Source organism: Lingula anatina, chromosome 6, assembly GCF_051362555.1.
Source record: "Lingula anatina isolate TDL-2025a chromosome 6, LinAna3.0, whole genome shotgun sequence".
NCBI classification, from domain to species: Eukaryota; Metazoa; Brachiopoda; class Lingulata; order Lingulida; family Lingulidae; genus Lingula; species Lingula anatina.
Genome location: NC_141772.1, coordinates 10,240,814 through 10,260,007, shown reverse-complemented (window position 1 = coordinate 10,260,007; position 19,194 = coordinate 10,240,814). Strand labels below are relative to the sequence as shown.

Genomic DNA, 19,194 nt, shown 5'->3' with positions numbered 1-19,194 from the left:
CATCACCCGACCCAATGTAAACCGGTGCGGTGTGTTCAAAGCGTATTAAAACAATTAAAACAGTTAAAAAGATTAAAATCTGCGAAATACTGCAATTCTTCATTTGCTGTTCCTCCACGGTCGTGCCTGAATCGTCTTCGTTTTTTTTTTTTTTTTTTTTTTTTCAGTCTTGGTCATTATCTTATGGCGATACGAATTACGTACATCTATTCCGAACTCGAATAAAATAAAAGTGATAACACCTATTGATTCCATAGCAAAGTATTATTTATTACATAAAACAAAGAGAACAGTATGCTTTCCACAGTTCGGTCACGAAACATGTGCCACGCCTTGCCTTTTGGAAGGGTAAAATAGCGTTGCGCATGTTAAAATAAATTTAAACTCTGTTTTCAGTAAAACAATTCAATAAAACTATTTTCTGTTGTTTATGGCCTCTTATCTCTATAAAATGCCACAGGCGTCGCCAATGGCCGCATAAAGTCACCATATGTCAAAGATTGTCTGCCCGATAGATATTCTGTAATTCTCTTAATGTAACAGAGCTTTAATATGCCCCATTTACATGTACAATATAATGTTGTTTGGTTAAACGCTCGAGCATGTTGCTGTACGTCCCTTCCTAAATGGTATTTGTCTTCGTTTCTCTTTAGTCATGACCGTCATTTTAAATTGATATGAATTATGTACATATCATTCGAATAAAACAAAAGTAATATCACTTATTGATTTCGTCCATAGCAAAATATTACCTAATAGATGAAATGAAGAGAACGGTGTGCTTGCGACAGTCTCGTCTCGAAATATGTGTGGTACGCTTCGGCATAGGTGCGTTTTTGTAAGGATGAAAAAAAAACGTTACGCATGTTATAGCATAGCAAGTTTACACTCTACGCGTTCTACATGCAAAACCGAAATGTTTTCAGCAATCCAATTTTAAAGAAGTGTTTTTTGTTCCTAATGTTCTTTTTATATCCTTATAAAATCCCAGACGCTTCATCAATGGCCACATTAAGCAGTGCCCTCGTTCGTTTGATATCTGAACCGAGAAGCAGGTTATTTTCAAAATAAAAACAATATTCAATACATTGAACATTTGGGGATTTCATAAGTCCAATTTTAAGCCCAGTAGATATTAATGTTTCCACAAAACCAGTGCTTAAGCTCTTAATTTTTTCTTTTACTGTCATGAGCAATGCACCAGACTCCATCTCCAGCAAGAGAGAGAGAGGGGGGGAGGGAGAGACAGAGAGAGAGGGCGAGGAGGCTGAGGTTTAATAATCAAAACTTAAAACAAAAACCTGGGCTCATATATCAAGATTTTGTCCACGGTATTGGAATGGTGTTCTTCTTGTTCATTGGATTGTTGATTAAGTGTTGAGGTTTTAAAGAAAATCACTTATGGCATAAGGTCTAGATTAAACACGCATTGAGTGCATTTATATACGGTGACGTGCAGCTTCCTAAACGTTTGATCTCAGTGATGATCCGGTGTAACGAAACTGAGGGTACATGTAACAGAAAGTCTGGCCTCCATTTAGTTATGATGGTTAGGGTTAGTCTGACCTAAGTGGATCAAATTCTAGGGCGAGGTTTACCTATGCAAATAAATGGGAAGCGGACTCTATATCGTGGGGGACTCTCTTTCATGTTACACCGGAATCCATAACGCATTGGGAAACATTTATTTATATTCTTTTCTTATTTTATCTCAAGCAAATTACGAAACAGCACATATCTGAAACCCCGATTGTCGACAAACTGAAGCGGCAAATGATGCCAATCTTTATATCTTATTTAGTAAACAAAATTAAGCAAACTTGAAATTAACAACCAATAGCTAGACAGCTAAGGACCTACCTCCTTCCGTGTCTCTTGACCAGAACGTGCGCTATGCTATGTCACCGGTGAAACATCATGGCACTATCTTTATAATGGGTCATTTTATAGCTGTCATTATTTTTAAATGTTTCGAAAAAATATCTAAAGTGACAGTGAAGAGGGGCATTGATACGGTCGTCTCTGGGCACCTTATATTGTTATTTACAAACATTTGATGTATTCGAGTTGTCAGTTGATTGGATATATGCATGTGTATGTGTATTTTAGGTAAAGGTCTTCTACAGTTCATCCCCCTGTCTGTCTGTCGCAATATGTCATTTTATGAATGACACATGATGATGATCATGTGCGGGTCAAACCCACTTCTAGAGGTTAAGGTGCACATATTTGCTGCGTGTCATATGACTTGATTTCATTTGAAATATTTATCATTCTAATACCTATATTTATTTATTTATTTATTTAAATGTTTATTTTTCTTGTAATACACTATAAACTTTGTTTGTGTCTACATTATCAAAACTAACATCAAAGTGTCTTTTCATCAAAGCTAAATTACATGTTGCGCAGGCGTATACACGGATTTCTCACATATTTGTTTGTGAACGCAGCTGTACGGGGTATCATACAAATGCCAGGCCGGTGTGTTGACAAACACGCATTGATCAACGACTACAATGACTTCGTTGAGTCACGGGAATGGGGTGCTTCACGGAAGCTTCATCTTGGGAGATAAAAAGTGGGTTTCAAGGAAAGCGAAAATACCCTTTGGGTCCCTCCAGTAATACATAATGAGTAATTTGTCTCTGCGTAATATATCACAAGCAAAGTCTGTTCATCAAATATTTACTAGCATGATATATTAAATTAAATAAGTATGATTTGCTTGTTATGGATTTCTCATAAGTTTGTGTATGAACGCGGCTGTCCAGAGTATCAGATCGGTGTCCGGTGTGTTTTCTGTGGTCCCCGCCTTTAGGATCCTCTCTTGTCGCAATCAACGCAATCAGCAAAGGGAGGTTTTCAAAACACATTTTATTTGCCAACAAGTAATGAAAATAAGCTTTACAACAAAAATATCTCTCAACATATATGTATGCTATAAACAATCCAAAGATATATAATATAAGGAAGCTTTTTAAATCACATGTCAAACACAACCTTCTATGAAGTATTCCGCAGAATATAGTGACCCCCATATAATCTTATCCTACGAGAATATAGGGTTGTATCCTACAAGGATATTAGCTTTATCCTGGGAGGATACTAGGCTTTATCTTCTGAATCTCTATTTTGCCTTCCTTTCAGGCCATTTACCACGTTAGGCAGTACCAAGCTTAAACGCCTTAACATAATACTGATAGTTATAAATTTATCATATCATGTTCATAAGCTGTTCAGATGAAGCATGGCCATTTTGCCGATGACGTCATATCGGCGTTTTTTGGGGTGGAGGTCTTTTTTTCGGTTTCATGATTTTTTCTATTGCCTGGCATCGTATCAGAAAAAAATCTTAATGCTAAAAGGGCTTTGCGTGAGTCTATTTACGAAGGAACAGACGGTTGATTTGAGCTGGTAAAAAGTGATGCGCAATAACACATAATACAAAAGTTCTTAGAAACCCATAATACATTCACCACGAGTTTGAAATTGTCTTGTCATCTCGTCTGCAGAACAAGCGGGGGATTCTTCTTGGAAGACAAAGGCAAAATGATGAAACATCTGTACAGTCATCACTTTTGAGTAGAAGTCTGCTATCTGTCACGGGTCAAAGCGAATTTGTCTGCACCGGTTACAAAGGAAGCATTGGATTCCCCACCCCCACCCTTCTGTTTTTTTTTTTTCTATTAATGCAAATGACCACTGCGCACCCCCCCCCCCCCCCCCCCACACACACACACACACACCTTACCCACTTCTGATATCTAGCATTGGCCAGTGGAACTAGTTACTATTACATGTACATCACCAACTGGAAGTCCGCTTTTTAAATGCTGTTATAACAAGGAATGTAAGAATGTTAAAACCATGCCTAAGCATGGAAATGCATGTACCCGGTACATTTGTTCCTCAACGGGAACATGTAGAGTTATCTGAACGCATTTTCATACAAACGGCAACGATTTTCGTATGCCGTCATAGAATAAACTTATATCACAAAAAAGACAATCATACCTATCAAGTGAAAAATACTAATATGAAAAATATTACCAGTTTGACCTTAAAAGGATGACAACTCTTCCTTTATGGCCGAAAAAGTTCCACAAAAGGATTTTCCCGTGGTAAACGACATTTTTTTTTTGTAATAATCACTTATGAGATAATTACGGATGGTAGCCATTTCAGGCCCACGTGCTCGGGTGGCAAGGTCAGATTTCAGAATAATTGCGCTGGCCGTCATTTTGGAGGTAAAATTGAATTTATGATATTTCTACGAATTGTTAAAAATGTTTATTGGGAAATGTTGAATCTCATATGTAGAGTTGTTATCACCTTAAGATAGAAATATAATAAGACATCTTGCAGCTTTGCTGTTCTTTTGTGGGACCTTTCACTTGCTCGGCTTCATTTCTATGTTAAAGAGACATTTCAACACAACTGGCAAATCGTCGAGGGGCATTTCACGCAGTTCTGCAGACACTGCCGTGAGAAGGCAGCGAACCTTGATGATATTTGAAGCCCTCTCGGGATCCAGCGTTCCTCCAGAAGAGGACGCGATGTCACGAACGAGATTCTCGTACTTGTCCCGGTGGTGTGACACAAGGCATTGGTGTTGACAGTTGAGCCTGTCTGGAAATATTAAAGAAACACTTTACAGTAATTAGGTTTGCCTTGTTTGCCTGTACCTGTAGTATGAGGGTTCGTATAGGTCACATTGAGAGGAAATCAACTGGAGGATTTGGTGGACGGGACAACAAGAAAAATAAATGGCAAAATGGGACCGACACACCACGGTGTCTGGGGTAACTTTAAAAATATCATTTTAGGAAAAACACGAATATCGTACAATATTGCACTTTACAATTCAGTTGACATTCCAGTATTCACTCCAGACAAGAATCATGAAAAAATTGTTTAGAACGGATAATGAATTATTATAACATAAAGTATAAGCCATCGATAACTACCTGGTTGAAGGAAGGACAATGCCTTCAGGCAGGCAAACTCTTCCATGGTAAGTCTCAGCTGCAGTATCTTACTGCACACCTGGTAAAAGGCGGCCGTTAGGCTTTTACTTTGAGCTTGTAAAGATTCTTTAGACGGCTGGTACCTGGTCATAGCCTGGCGCAGGTGAGACGCCAGCCCGTTCCTCCTCATCATCAGCGAGCTCAGTATCGTCACCTCAAAGAAACTATCCGTGGTTAAAGACGCAATGTCACTCAGCGGGATAGAGCCATAGATGGGGAGATTCTTCACCCAACCGCTCTGTCGCTTACAAAGTTCTATGGCAAGGTCGTTAATGAGAGATAACATGTCGCCATCAGACAATTGTCCATCACAGTTTGGGAACACGGTGAGCAAGGGGTTCTGGTCAAGCTCCAGGAGACGCGGGAGAGCCAGTCGCCACAGACGGAGATTGTGGTTGTCCAGGATGTCTTGAGGGCACTGGCAAATTGGGCGTGCATCACTGGCCGACTGAAAGGTTAAAAAAGGAACGCTAATTGAGTTATTATTTCAAAGGGTTATTCATATTTAAGTCCGACAGGTGATCATGCACCTATATGTGTCTTGGAATTATATGCCGCTTTAAAAACGATCGTTATTTTTTATTTCAATTTGATTAATGCCCCTGAAAGTATTACTACGGGAGAAGAAATGGGTAAATGATAACTCTGTGTGTTTACTTCATGTCTTAAGAGGTAAACTGGTGCACGCTTAGTAGCATGTCACCTAGAAAAGAATCTACGAGAGAGAGAGAGAGAGAGAGAGAGAGGCTTACTTTGCACTCAATACTTTCCGCGCCATCAGAAAGATGGCTAGGACTGAGACTTTGTGCAGATTCCGTATCACTATCAGAGTAATATCCACTAAGTATCCGCTCCATTTTCTGTTGTGAATACTAAAAATACAAAGAAAGCATTATAGAAGAATATGTCAGATACTACTCACCCACTCCCAAAACTGGATTGTTCATTTTGTGTTCCCGAAAAATAAAAGCATAAGATTTATGAAAGCTACCGACATAACTGAAACTTAAATATTACACATAATTCTCAAATATATTATTGGTAATGTGACTATTTTTTTACGATTAATAACTCAACCAAACTCCAATAAATTAAACTTTTATATATACAGGGGGATTGGGGGGGGGGGGGGTACAATTTAGACTACTGGCGCCTCCTATGCATGAGAAGTTTGTCCACTGCTGTGTCACCAGTACCTTATATTGTCCAACATGGCGTGATCTACCACCGGGCATGCGATCCTCTCTTATAGCTGAAACAATACAAATCAACAGCATTTCACTAACTCGTGCAGCACAAAAGAGAAAAAATAACTAAATACCCATGGCGGCATACCCCTTAAGTTGTAGCGACAAAACCTGTTCTGAATGTACTAGAAATGGTATTTTTGTAAACTTTTTGATCGAGTTACTCTTCCGCTATCCCCCTACCAACCACACACAATAAAATAAAATATAAGAAAATAAAATAAAATAATTTGCATGTGTAGCTCACCTCCTTTGTTCATTCCAATCTTAAGACACTGGGACAGCCGGCAGTACTGACAGCGGTTTCTAGACCTTTTGTTCATAACACACCGACCGTGGTTTTTACATTTATAGGTGGATCTATTCAGCACTGAACGCATGAAAAAACCTGACGGTCAAAAAAAGGGAAAAGAACACTTTTAGATGCATCAGGACAATGCAGAGTCCTTGACTCTTAAAGCACGATACCTGGCAGAAATATTGTGAGATTTGATCAGGCATAAAAACGAGGTTTTCATGTTTACGAGGTTTCTCTTCTATTTTCATTATAAATCTTCTTCGAGGTTCCATAATTCTGTAATTATTTAGACCAATTCGCAATTGCCACTTTAATAAAACCCTACCAGTGTCATCGTGATTCTTTTCAATTTATATCCCTCCAAACCAATACGCCATTATCATATGATAGGTCTTCAACCAGTAAATGCCGTCACGCGATGTAAAAAATTTCTTGTGACCGGAAGACTTTACCTTTGCACCCCTCACACGACACCACGCCGTAATGCAGCCCCGTCGCCTTGTCTCCACATATGAGGCACTGACGGGAGGGGACCGGGGGCAACTCAGGCGAACACGTGCCCGTGGGCGTTGTCGAAGTTGAACTCTCACTAGTAGAAGCATCTAAAAAGAAAATTCCACAAGTTATAGTAAATGATCTTTAAGGACTGGTCTTCAAAATATAAGATTCTTTTGATCTCGTATTAATTTATGTTATTTTTCTTTTATCTCCATTCAATTACCTTACAGATCAACATGTTCAAATTCACTCTAAAGGGTTTTTGTTTTGTTAGGTGCAACAGTCACGAGAAAATTGTGTCCAATCTTACCGCTGATTAAAAGTAACTTTAAATATACAAACCATTAAAGATTTAAACGCGAACCCGCTGAACACACAACCGCTATGAATGTATATACGATGCTATTGTATACGCCTCTATATAACATTATTCTGTCCTGATTGACCTGACTGATCTTCCCAGAAACGAGGCTTATTTGCATATCTAGGTTACAAATGCGGTTAACGACCACAACTTAAAAAAAAAACCTGCGGCGAGGGATCTTCACCTTGGTATTTATGAGCGTAAAAGAAGCGATACTAATAAACTTGAACGCTAAATGCACACATCTAGGGTATGTCTGATAGTAGCGATGTTTTTGCAGATATCCAAACGGCAAGCTCCCTCACTGTGCGGCCAACGACCTGCCGGGGACACAATGAGGTCAACGCACATGAGTGCTCATATGGCGGCTATTGATTTCAATGCCGACTTTCTAGATGTCAGTGACCTGCGGTGAATGACTTACTATGTCATGTTACCGGTACTCGAGCTCTCATATACGCAAGTTAGTTCAACATTTAGTAAATAGTGAAACATAAAGTGCTCGGTAAATGCATTTGAGTACATAAAAGTCAGCTATTGTTGATTTAATAAAAGAGCTCTGGTTGCGTAAATTCTTTTTTTTTTTTTTTTTGACACTTGAGATAATCATTTTTTTCACAATTGTAATAATCTGAAAAGAAGGAATGCCTGAAAGGGTAGAAAAACCGGTAGCATGCAATGGAGTTTGAAGGATCCCACTTTGATAAACTTAAAAAAAAAAGACCACTTACGTAAAAGGTCACTGTTCTGTGACAGCCACACACACAAAAAAAATCACAAGCGGAATCCTTGCAGTTATTTTTACCTACAGTGGGAGGAGCAAGCATAATGTCAGATTTAACGCACGAGCTTGGCCTTTACCACTTGCAGTGAGTGATATAAGAGCGGTCGTTGCTCCCGGGATATTACAATGCCCGACACTGTATAGTATACGATACACGCACAAACCGCATGCAATTTCACCTACGGGTGTTTAGCCCGCCGTTTGTTAGGTGAAAGACCCATGATGGTGCTGAAAGATTCTAATAATACCATTAAAGCCATTGCCGTCTGTAGAAAATAGCGTGCGGGCAAAAGAGATAATCACCAGGTGAAAACTCCGTCGGTCGCTTACCTAAGGAACTCAACCTGGTAGTACAAGCAAAAATTGCTAAAAAAAAAAAAAACAAAATACGAAAAAATTTGATTATTTCCCCGGGGAAATCTATTGTTGGGTAAATCCCAAGGAGTAGCCCTTTAAACAATCATGTATATCCAACAACTTTGTTATGTGACAATGCCTTGTGGTTTACCGGTTTACCTCGTCGTTTACTGGATGAAAGAAACGAGAAAGTGTAAGGAGCGCGTACTGCAGCACAAATAAAAAAGAAATTTGAGAAGAGAGGTGAAAAAATTGTGTTTTTAAAATCCTACGCACTGTCAAAGGGCGATGTTCGTTTACAGAGAAACCAATGAGCTACATATATGTACACCAGCAGATCATTCAAATGATTTTAATAAAAAAACGGTTATTTTGATCTGCGGCCTTAGTTATTAAAAGTAGCGAAATCATAAATCATGATGAACACAGCGTGAACGCCAGGTCTATAGACAACAATGTAAAGTCTCGGGTTCTTTTTCAGACAAAGTGGACCTCTTTCCCCTTTTTCTGTATTCTACTCAATGCCAGAAGGAGTTGTTTTAATCTGTTAAACTGACTGCATTCAGCGAGAGTCCCTACGAAGCTGGATCGATCTTGGTTGACCGATAGTGTCTTTGGAAATGAGCCCTATAAAAAGGGGCTGCAGCGGCGCCTTCCTCAAGTTTACGGCTAATGACTGTTTTGCACCTGCGTAGGAAGTGGCGTTGCCCTAGTTCTTAAAAGTAGGTCGATCGTTAGTTCACGCGTTCCTTGTCAAGGTGACCTGAAGTTGTCTGGCCGCGGTCAACGACCGGTAGAACAACCAATGAACTACAGTCCACTTTCCCCGAGCTCTGGTATGCTTACAGTCTTCTTATGAATTTTTCATGTCATACATACATAGTAGGCCTACAGGTGTATTACCGCACATATACTAGTATTTACTTCTTATAAGTCGCTGCGGGAAAAGATATTTAATGTCGCAAAGCCTATTATAAAAGATAACAAAACAGCTATATATATATATAAGCTGCTCCATAATTTCCATCATATCGATACACATGTAATTGTACATGCCCCCCCCCTCCCCCCCCTCCCCCCCCCCCCCCCCCCCCCCCCCCCCCCGGACGTGCTCACAATCCGCAAGAGAACTGCCATGTGGCTTGAATGAATTTGGGAGCCTGCATTCTTCTTACTAACCTGACCGTCGTCTTTTCGCTGGTCTCTTTGTGCTGACCATACCGGCGTCTATTTCCTTCCCCTCACTGGACCGCCTTGTAGGCCTACTGGCCGTGTCACAAATACTAGGAGCTCCACGGCCACAGCGATTGTTTGTATCAGGGCCCATTGTACCGGGCTCTTGTTCTGGCTCTATATGTCAGTATGATCGCAACCGTCCCCGCTGGATCCTCTACGTATTGTCCTTCTGGTCCCAGGTCCTACCAAGAAGGTGTAAAATTACCTCTGCTTCATTGGATTTAATTAACTCTGTGCAACTGAATTAAGTTCGTGTTTTTGCCGTGTTACCGTCTAGTATTCAGCTCGTAGCATTCCGTGCACCACTTGTGATCTTACCAGTAATACATTGAGATTATATTTACTGGTAGATATTCTTGTTTATAAAGGACTACTATAAAAAGTGAACATTTTCAACTGTCGGAAATGTTCTCCCTGTGAGTTGTACTTCGTGTCTGTTTCATCATTTTGCATTGTACTACCAGATACCTTTAAAACAAGCTACCTTTAAAACGCCTTCCTCTACGGCTGCACTGTATATAGCCCTAGTGACAGACAGACAGACAATATCAAACTTCTCCGTTTTGATTACCCTATTATGTACAGGGTACATGTATAGGAAATAAAGACAAGTAAAATCCTCGCTCCCGTTGCTCGCATTGAGAGGTTGACTGTGAAAAGTATTTCTTCTTTAACTGCTGGCGAGGAGATGACTTGGTTAAAAAAAAAATATTGTTAAAATAGGTGACGCTATATTTATAACGAGTCAATGAACTTGTACTTGCACCAGGTTAGAGACGAGGGTGAATGTCCTCGAGCTCGCGTAGAAATACCTGTACATACCACCTTATATTACTCAGAAGTCAGTCATATAAATGTCATTTATCAAAACTATATTTCATGGCTTTAATTGAATTAACATAATTTTTTGCTTGGATTTATTGTTGGTTGTGCTCAGCCTACACGAATATAAAAATAAAACGTTTGATTAGAACTATTTCTCTTAACGGAGGGTTATACGCGTGATGTGTACTTGACCTAACGAGGGCAAGACGTCACACAAGCATTTACTCCGTACAGTGACCCTCATTGTATCTATGGGCCTAAACTAATGCAGTAAAAGTGCGGTAATTACATGATTTATTTAAGTGTCTAATATTCCACTGTGGAGGTATAATGCTCCATAAATTGTGCCATCGAAAACGGCACCTGTGCTGTGCTGTATGCGTACTTAAAAAAGTACCTCAGTGCGCGCTAGGTCATGTTGACCCAGGACGATTTGCAAGCAATGTGCGTACACTGCCTTTGTTAATAATACACCGTTTCACACGTTGATTTCAAACAGAAGATCTTAGATGTATTTTTTTTCATTTGCGTGTTTCTATCTCATCTGCTGGTGACATAATACTTTTTTTATAGTAGACTACCAGCAATTCAGTTACAAACACATTCATATAGTTATATTTCATTTTTTAAGCAGAGACCATTGCACTCGATTGAAATAATCCCTAATAGATATGAAATTGACATTATTTTCAGTCTTTTTTGGGACTTGCGTTCTATCACTAACCTGACCGTCGCCTTTTCGCTGGTCTCACTGTGCTGACCATACCGTCGTCTGTGTCTTTCCTCTCAATGGACCGACTTGTACTGGCCGTGTCACAACCGTTAGGTGCTCCACGACCACAGCGATTGTTTGTGTCAGGGCCCATTGTACCGGCTTCTTGTTCTGGATTTATGTCTGTATGATCGCGACCGCCGGCAGAACTGCCGGGGCCTGTCCCCGCCGGGTCCACTACTGCCCTTCTGGTCTCAGATCCTACCAAGAAGGTGTATAATTTCCTCTGCTTCATTGAATTTAATAAACTCCGTGCAACTGATTCAAGTCGGTGTTTGTGCCCTGCTACAGTCTTGTATTCGGATAGTAATATTCCGTGCACCTCCTGTGATCTCACCAGTATAACTGGGAGGTTATTATTTATATACTGTGTACTTGTTTATATAGGCCTACTTTAAAAAGTGGACAACATTAACTGTCGGAAACGTGCTCCCTGTGCGTTGTTCGTGACCCGTTTCATCAATTTGATACTTTTATCATTTAGCATAGTACTACCAAATATCTCAAAACAAGCTATCTTTGAAACGTTTTCCTTTATACATGCACTGTACGCACAGTGTATACATAGTCCTCGTGATAGACAACAACAAACTTCTCTGTTTTAGAAAAACTCTTATGTACCTTGTACATTTACATGTACCGCTATAGGTAACAAAGGCAAATAAAATCCTAGTGTTTCCTGTTGCTCTTGATGAGAAATTGGCTATGAAAAGTATATCTGCTTTAACTGCTGGCTACGAGATGACTAGGTTAAAAAAGAATATTGTTAAAATAGGTGACGCTATATTTATATTAAGTCAATGAACTCCTACTGCACCAGGTTAAAGACGGGTGAATGTCCTCGAGCTCGCGTAGAAATACCTGTACAAAGCAACATATATACCTCAAAAGTCAGTCATTTTGAACATGTAATTTATCAAAACTATTTCATGGCTTTAATTGAATGAAAATATTTTTATTGCTTGGATTGGTTTTATTTGGCGTAGGCGAATATAAGAAAATGTCTAGTCTGATTCGATCTATTTGTATTAGCGGAAAAATATGTGCGTGATGTGTACTTGACCTGACGAGGGCAAGACGTCACACAGGCATTACAGTACAAGCAATCCGTACAATGACCCTCAACGTATTTGTGGGTCTAAAATAATGCAACAAAATGTGTGGTAGTTTCCTGGTTAATACGTATTAATATTCAGGAGGAATAACGCTCCATAAAGTGTGCGATCGAAAACGAAACGTGTGCAATCCTGTATCCGCCCTTAAAAAATGCGTGCCATAGTGCGAGTTGTAGGCCCTACTAGTAGGTCATGTTGACCCCGGTCGATTTCCAAGCAATTTACTTCCATTGCAGAGTATCTTGTGTGTAACCATTTTTATTTTCACCCTTCGTGTTTCTAACTCATTCGCCAGTTAAATAATCTCATGCATTCGCGGTCGTTCTGTAGACCTACACTGCATGATTAATGGTAGAGGTTCATGCACCAGTACTTTTCTCGCTGTTTTATTATCGTGAGGTTGACTTTCTCTAGAAAATATAAAGTGGAACAGATTTAGGTCATTTAATCTCGTATTCATTCACATACTACATATTATACACCTATCACTGGTGCATGTATTTCATGTGTTTTCAGTGAAAAAAACCAAGCTGTGTCACTGGGTACAATGTGCCCTGATTAACACCGCCCCGTAGCCAGCAATTTCAAAAGGGGGGTTCTTTTTCACAAAAAGTGGACCTTTTCCCATAAAAACTTCATGTACCTAGATCAAATTTTACCCAGAGTGGACCTCTTCCCAGCAAAAGGGGCGATTTTTTCGAACCCCCCCCCCCCCCCCCCCCCCCCCCCCCCCCCCCCCCCCCCCCCCCCGGCTACGGGCCTGTTAACATGTCGATGTCAGTATTGTACAGTGTACCTACATGTACAATGTGCTAGTATATATAGGTAACCAGCCGCTTGCTGGGCGGGGTACGTGACACTGCGGCAGGAGTTCCACATTCTCCATTAATTCAGTGTTGGTTTTAAGGAGATTATTGTTAAGTTTACTTTTGTCAGTTGTTGATTTATTTCATGAATTTGAGACTTTTTCATATGGTAAACGGATCCTTCAGACTATTGAACCTTCGGACTATAGACCTTTTTCATCTTTTGCGGAAATACGAAGTGCGCATGATAGGAACCGCGCGCCACAGGGGTCATAGTGGTCCTCTGCTGTTTCCAGCATGGCAATGCTAGGTGTAGATGATGTACAAGGTGCGCATATAAAAAGGTCGTATGAAGCGTGCATTGCTTTCTGTCAAACTAAAAAGGTGGCTGAAGCACAGAAATGCGTAAACTGTAGGCAAGAAACAGCTATTTGGACGGAGAATCAAGCAATTAAATATTTGCTTTCTTAGTTTAAATACGATGCGGTTTACAACTAGACTTCACCTAAGCGTCCGAGCCTTGGCTGTACTTTCAATAGTGATGACGAACTAAAGCTTCGGAGTTCTTTTAAATGTTTCCGATAATAAAGATATGCGAAAGAGACTCGTTATTTTTTATATATAAAATCAAAAAAGCCAGTAGACTCGTACACAGCTTTCAAGAGTGTGGACAGGTGCGCAGGCCTACGTCTTCACAATTTTGTACATGTATATATGCAAGCTGTGGCGATATCACCTCATATACCGGCAGTGTCAATTCATTACGATTTTTATGTCTTGTTTGAAGGATATCTTAAGAGATTTTTAAAGAGATAAAATGATAAGATTTTCTGCATTGTTTGACTCGTAGCTACTGTGTATACAGGTAAAACTGACACGCAGATCGTTCGTCGGTGAACTGATTAAATCGTTTGGTACCTGATAAGGCATCAGGTGTTACTTGTTCAATTGTTCGGTAAGGCGGGCGGCCACAACTACGACCTTTCCTCTGTAATTAAATCTTTTTAAGTGTTAAATAGGTGAGACAGGAATTCTCGACTCTTTCCCAGACGATAATTAAAGTTTACCGTGTCTTACTCTAGTAGGGCTATATGTACAAAATTTACGACAGGTAAAAAATGTCAGCCTTTCGGTCTGACAAGTATGAAAATTTTGTCAAACTGAAACAAAAACAAAATTGTAGCAAGAGGCCAAATTATTTGATTTTTAAATATTTTCATGCATATTTTCATCGTTTTCAATCACAGACAATTAAAACATTCAAATAAAGTGTTTCCCACACATTTCATACTTTTCAACTATCTAAGACAGTTAAATATACGTAGGCCTACTTTAATACTAAGCATATTTGTGTTACTTTACAAGTACGTTGTTGGATTATTGTACCACCAGCGTAGGCGCTGGCGGTACACATGGTTTTAGTCCCGACCCGTATGTTCCGCCGGCTCCTGCGGCTCCTGCGGCTCCTGCGGCTCCGCCGCCAAGTCACCGTTACCGCTTCTCCTCCTAGACGGTAAGGGCCTCCATACCCATCTCTTGGATTTAGGTCACCTATAATCTCAACTCGTTCCACGTAAAATTTGGGCTTTGTCGGTATTGGGGTCTAGGTGTGGCACTCATTGCAATGCACCCTTGTCCAAAAATGGCAAAATTAAATGCTAATTATCTCCCCTACAGAAGGAATTATGGGAAAAATTTCTACAGACAGCTTTCCAAAAGTCATAGGTGTAGATTTCAAATATGCCCTTGGATTTGACCTTTGACCTTTATTTTAAGGTCAAACGGGCAAAAATTTTCAAAAAAACAAAATTTTTGCCGAAAAAAAAATTATTTGCGGTCTTATTCAGACACCACACAGACTTAACTAATAATATTAATGGAAAGTGTTACCCTTCAGGTCATCTTTCATCTCCGTGAATTTGGGGTCAATCGGTGCATTTTCACGGGAGTAGCGGCCATAAGATATCGAAACTGAAAACTGTCTCTAATTCGGGAACCGTTAATGCTAGACACCCATTCTTTTTTGCATTTTGTAGAGCATGTAAAGCCCAACACTGGAAGTGGTCTCCGTTTTTTTGTATTCCATACGGTTTTCGAGTTACGCTGTATCAAAAAGTACATATTGGTGGTGAAAGCAAAATGTGCAGTACGGTAATGGATAATAAATTTTGAACTCCGGAAAAATAAAACATAAGGCTTGGCAAAGCAGACAACTTGTGGTCAAAAATGACATCATTTCATCAAATTTGAACATCTGGAACTTCAGAGCACCTCCCATTTCAAGAATTTTGACCAAAATGACCTTTTCTTTATTTTAATTAATTTTTTTTGTAGGAAATTTATGGCACATTATGGTAACTCCAAAATTATAACATTTAGTCCCTTATATCTCCAAAACTGGCAGAGATAGGTCCATAGTTACTATTGAACTTGAATAGGAAGTCATACACTGGCAATCTAAATGTGACCTTAAAATTGACCTTTGACCTACTTTTCACCATGAACTGAACTTTGCAAATTTTGCTTCCTTTTTATCTCCAAAACTGGCAGAGATAGGTCCATAGTTTCTATTGAACTTGAATAGGAAGTCATATACTGGCAATCTAAATGTGACCTTAAAATTGACCTTTGACCTACTTTTCACCATGAACTGAACTTTGCAAATTTTGCTTCCCTTTTATCTACAAAACTGGCAGAGATAGGTCCATAGTTACTATTGAAGTTGAATAGGAAGTCATATACTGGCAATCTAAATGTGACCTTAAAATTGACCTTTGACCTACTTTTCACCATGAACTGAACTTTGCAAATTTTGCTTCCCTTTTATCTCCAAAACTGGCAGAGATAGGTCCATAGTTACTATTGAACTTGAATAGGAAGTCATATACTTGCAATCTAAATGTGACCTTAAAATTGACCTTTGACCTACTTTTCACCATGAACTGAACTTTGCAAATTTTGCTTCCTTTTATCTCCAAAACTGGCAGAGATAGGTCCATAGTTTCTATTGAACTTGAATAGGAAGTCATATACTGGCAATCTAAATGTGACCTTAAAATTGACCTTTGACCTACTTTTCACCATGAACTGAACTTTGCAAATTTTGCTTCCCTTTTATCTCCAAAACTGGCAGAGATAGGTCCATAGCTACTATTGAAGTTGAATAGGAAGTCATATACTGGCAATCTAAATGTGACCTTAAAATTGACCTTTGACCTACTTTTCACCATGAACTGAACTTTGCATAGTTTGCTTCCCCTTTATCTCCAAAACTGGCAGAGATAGGTCCATAGTTACTATTGAACGTGAATAGGAAGTCATATACTGGCAATCTAAGTGTGACCTTGAAATTGACCTTTGACCTACTTATTATCATGAACTGAACTCTGCTAATTTCTTTCTCTTTTAACTCCAAACCTGGCAGAGATAGGCCCATAGTTACTATTGAAGTTGAATAGGAAGTCATATACTGGCAATTTACTGTGACCTTGGAATTGACCTTTGACCTACCTTGCGATGAACTTAACTTTGATTGTACCATTTTTAGTAATATATATATTTTTTGCATATTTTGAAAATTCTTGTTGATTGCATTTTTACAGCTTGTCAAGCACAAGACTGGTGGCTGTGTTCCTTATTTTGTATATGTGGGGGTCTATATGAATGCGCTTGCTCCAGCTGGTGGTACAATATTCGGAGGCGGTATCGCCTCTCTGATCCTCTAGTGTTTATTATCCATTTACTTTACCATACATGTATTATGTACGTGTAGCTTACAGAAAGGCTTTTCTGCATTTTTTGTATTTTCCAATTCTCTTGTCATTGAGTTCAGAAATAAATAACTTTTTATTTCGCCGATAACGCGTTCAACAAGAGCCGATGTACTTTCTTCTTCGTATGTCTCTGTTGATCTTGATAATATGAGCCCCGTTTGTACAAATCAGTAATACGTATACGGGACTGAATACATAATAATAAAAATTTTATTAACGTCTCACGTTAAAAAAAATAGAACCCACCCTGCTAAGGGTTATTAGAGACTAACACCTGTGATGGGCCTACAATATTTAAAATGATCACTTATCAATAAAACACACACAAAAAGGATATTACATACAAAACTTTTCAAACCTTCTCTTTGTTGTTACACAAAAAGGCGTGAAAGTTCTTGAATTTTTTGTAAGTAGAATCCCCGTGTAAAACTTCACAGCTTTTACTTTCTTTTTCCATAATCTCATGCTTGAAGTCTTTTCTTAATTTTTAGGCCCCGGCCTATTCTTCATTTTTTTCTTCAAATCTTTATAATGTTTTTTTTCTCGCATTTTTTACCCCCGAGTTCTATTTGCCGATAGTTCGTTATATCCGTTGTTTAACTAAGCATTTCTGTTTTTTATTAAAGCACCGTTGATCTCCTAATATTATAGTTTTTCTTCCCGCCTTCGAAATGTTCAGCGCAAACGCGGTGCCCTGCTTTTGATCCAAACCTGCCATATTTTCCTTTCTTTCTAACATATTTTTCATTCTAACGGGTTTGTGGGGAACTTATTAAACCTCATGTGTGGATCTCGCTTACTGTTATTGAAGTAGCGGGACAAAAAGCACATAAACCCAGCCATGGTTTTTAGCACCGCTGTAAGCGTTTCGACGTAGCAGGGCTCCCCTACCCACAATGCAATTTCAGTTTCCGGAAAAGATGAAAAAGGCTAATTGCTACTGCCCCGTAGAGGCCTACCTTACTGCACAGTTTTGTTCTGTGCGGGGGGGGGGGGGGGGGGGGGGGGGGGGGGGGGGGTTAAGTATACTGGTATTTGTGCCTTATAAAACCCTAAGAGACCCTGTTGAAGTACCTGCATGCAGTAAAACAGTAGGTCGTAGCCTCTATGCAGCTTTTTAAAACCGAGTTTTTGCTCGCTATTAATCACGTTAAACACCAAACAGGGCATCAGAACAGATTAAACTGCAATTAACAACGCCTGTGCGTCAAGTTCACGGTTAACTATTACCCGCTTGGCTCGTACGAAGCTGTGCCCTACTTCTCTAAGTAGGTCGTGAGTTCACGCTAGCTCCCTTGTCAAGGTGAACCAAACATGTCAACGACCGATATAACAGAGCGGTTTGATAGAATAGAACAGTCAGTCTAGCTTTTCAAGCAACTTGCTTACCTTTTCTTTTCTTTATTATCACTGCATATGGGAAATTTAATTCCCCTCTGTCGCTGTGAATAAAATACTTAATGGCACAAAACCTTGCATTTTGAATATAAACATATGTGTAGAGCCTACATGTCTAGAACTTACATGCATGTACATGTACATGTAAATTCAATTGCTGCTGTCATTCCCTGCGACTATGTTTATAAGACAAAAAAAAAAAAAAAAAAAAAAAAAATTAGGGACCATTCCCAGACTTTCCCAGACCCTATCATATGATCGACTGGGTTCCCCTACCTAGATCGATCTAACAGGATCGATCCATCTCCGAGGGGTTTCTCGCTAAATTGCTTTCCATTTAAGCGGCTTAGATGTATGGCACGCCCACTGCAGCTGCTTAACGATACTGTACTTAATTACCCCCTAGCAGCTTCAGTAGGCGTGACAGAATTTTTTTTTTGAGAAAAAAAATTACCTCTGAAGGCAAAAGAGTTTTAGTGTTAGAAAATAAAGAATCTTGTGGAACGCTATTTCCTAAAACAATTTGTATTACACTTCTTTTAAAAGAAAGTGCAATCTTTTAAAAAATTTAAGCTATTTTTTTTTCACTGTATGATTTTCTTGAATTCACTTAACAAATAATGTTCATTTGAAATTATCAAGTAATTTTATTTACGTTCCAGCTTTTAGCGTCGGCTTTGATATGACGTCA

The 19,194-nt window shown here is 39.3% G+C and overlaps 1 protein-coding gene across 2 annotated transcripts; it reads right to left on the bottom strand.

Annotated features, from left to right (window-relative positions):
* Positions 1-3,736: 3,736 nt before the first annotated feature.
* LOC106179265 (nuclear receptor subfamily 6 group A member 1-B) lies at positions 3,737-12,238 on the bottom strand. 2 transcript variants are annotated; one of them, XM_087016412.1, is made up of 7 exons: positions 11,364-12,238; positions 7,028-7,177; positions 6,525-6,665; positions 6,227-6,282; positions 5,783-5,902; positions 4,971-5,478; positions 3,737-4,632 (listed from the first exon to the last, which is right to left on the bottom strand). In XM_087016412.1, the coding sequence occupies exons 1-7, from the start codon at positions 11,644-11,646 to the stop codon at positions 4,394-4,396; spliced, it is 1,497 nt and encodes a 498-aa protein (XP_086872538.1). In that variant the 5' UTR covers positions 11,647-12,238; the 3' UTR covers positions 3,737-4,393. The 2 variants fall into 2 exon arrangements, with proteins under 2 accessions (XP_086872538.1, XP_013418263.2); XM_013562809.2 differs by lacking the exon at positions 11,364-12,238 and adding an exon at positions 9,758-10,603.
* Between the last annotated feature and the right edge of the window lie 6,956 nt (positions 12,239-19,194).

Excerpts from the sequence above, each read along its gene's own strand:
- LOC106179265 (XM_087016412.1), bottom strand. The coding sequence starts at position 11,646 with ATGAAGCAGAGGAAATTATACACCTTCTTGGTAGGATCTGAGACCAGA. Across the intron at positions 6,283-6,524 it reads GATTGGAATGAACAAAGGAG|CTATAAGAGAGGATCGCATG; the intron begins GTGAGCTACACA and ends GTATTGTTTCAG. Across the intron at positions 4,633-4,970 it reads ATTGTCCTTCCTTCAACCAG|ACAGGCTCAACTGTCAACAC; the intron begins GTAGTTATCGAT and ends TAATATTTCCAG.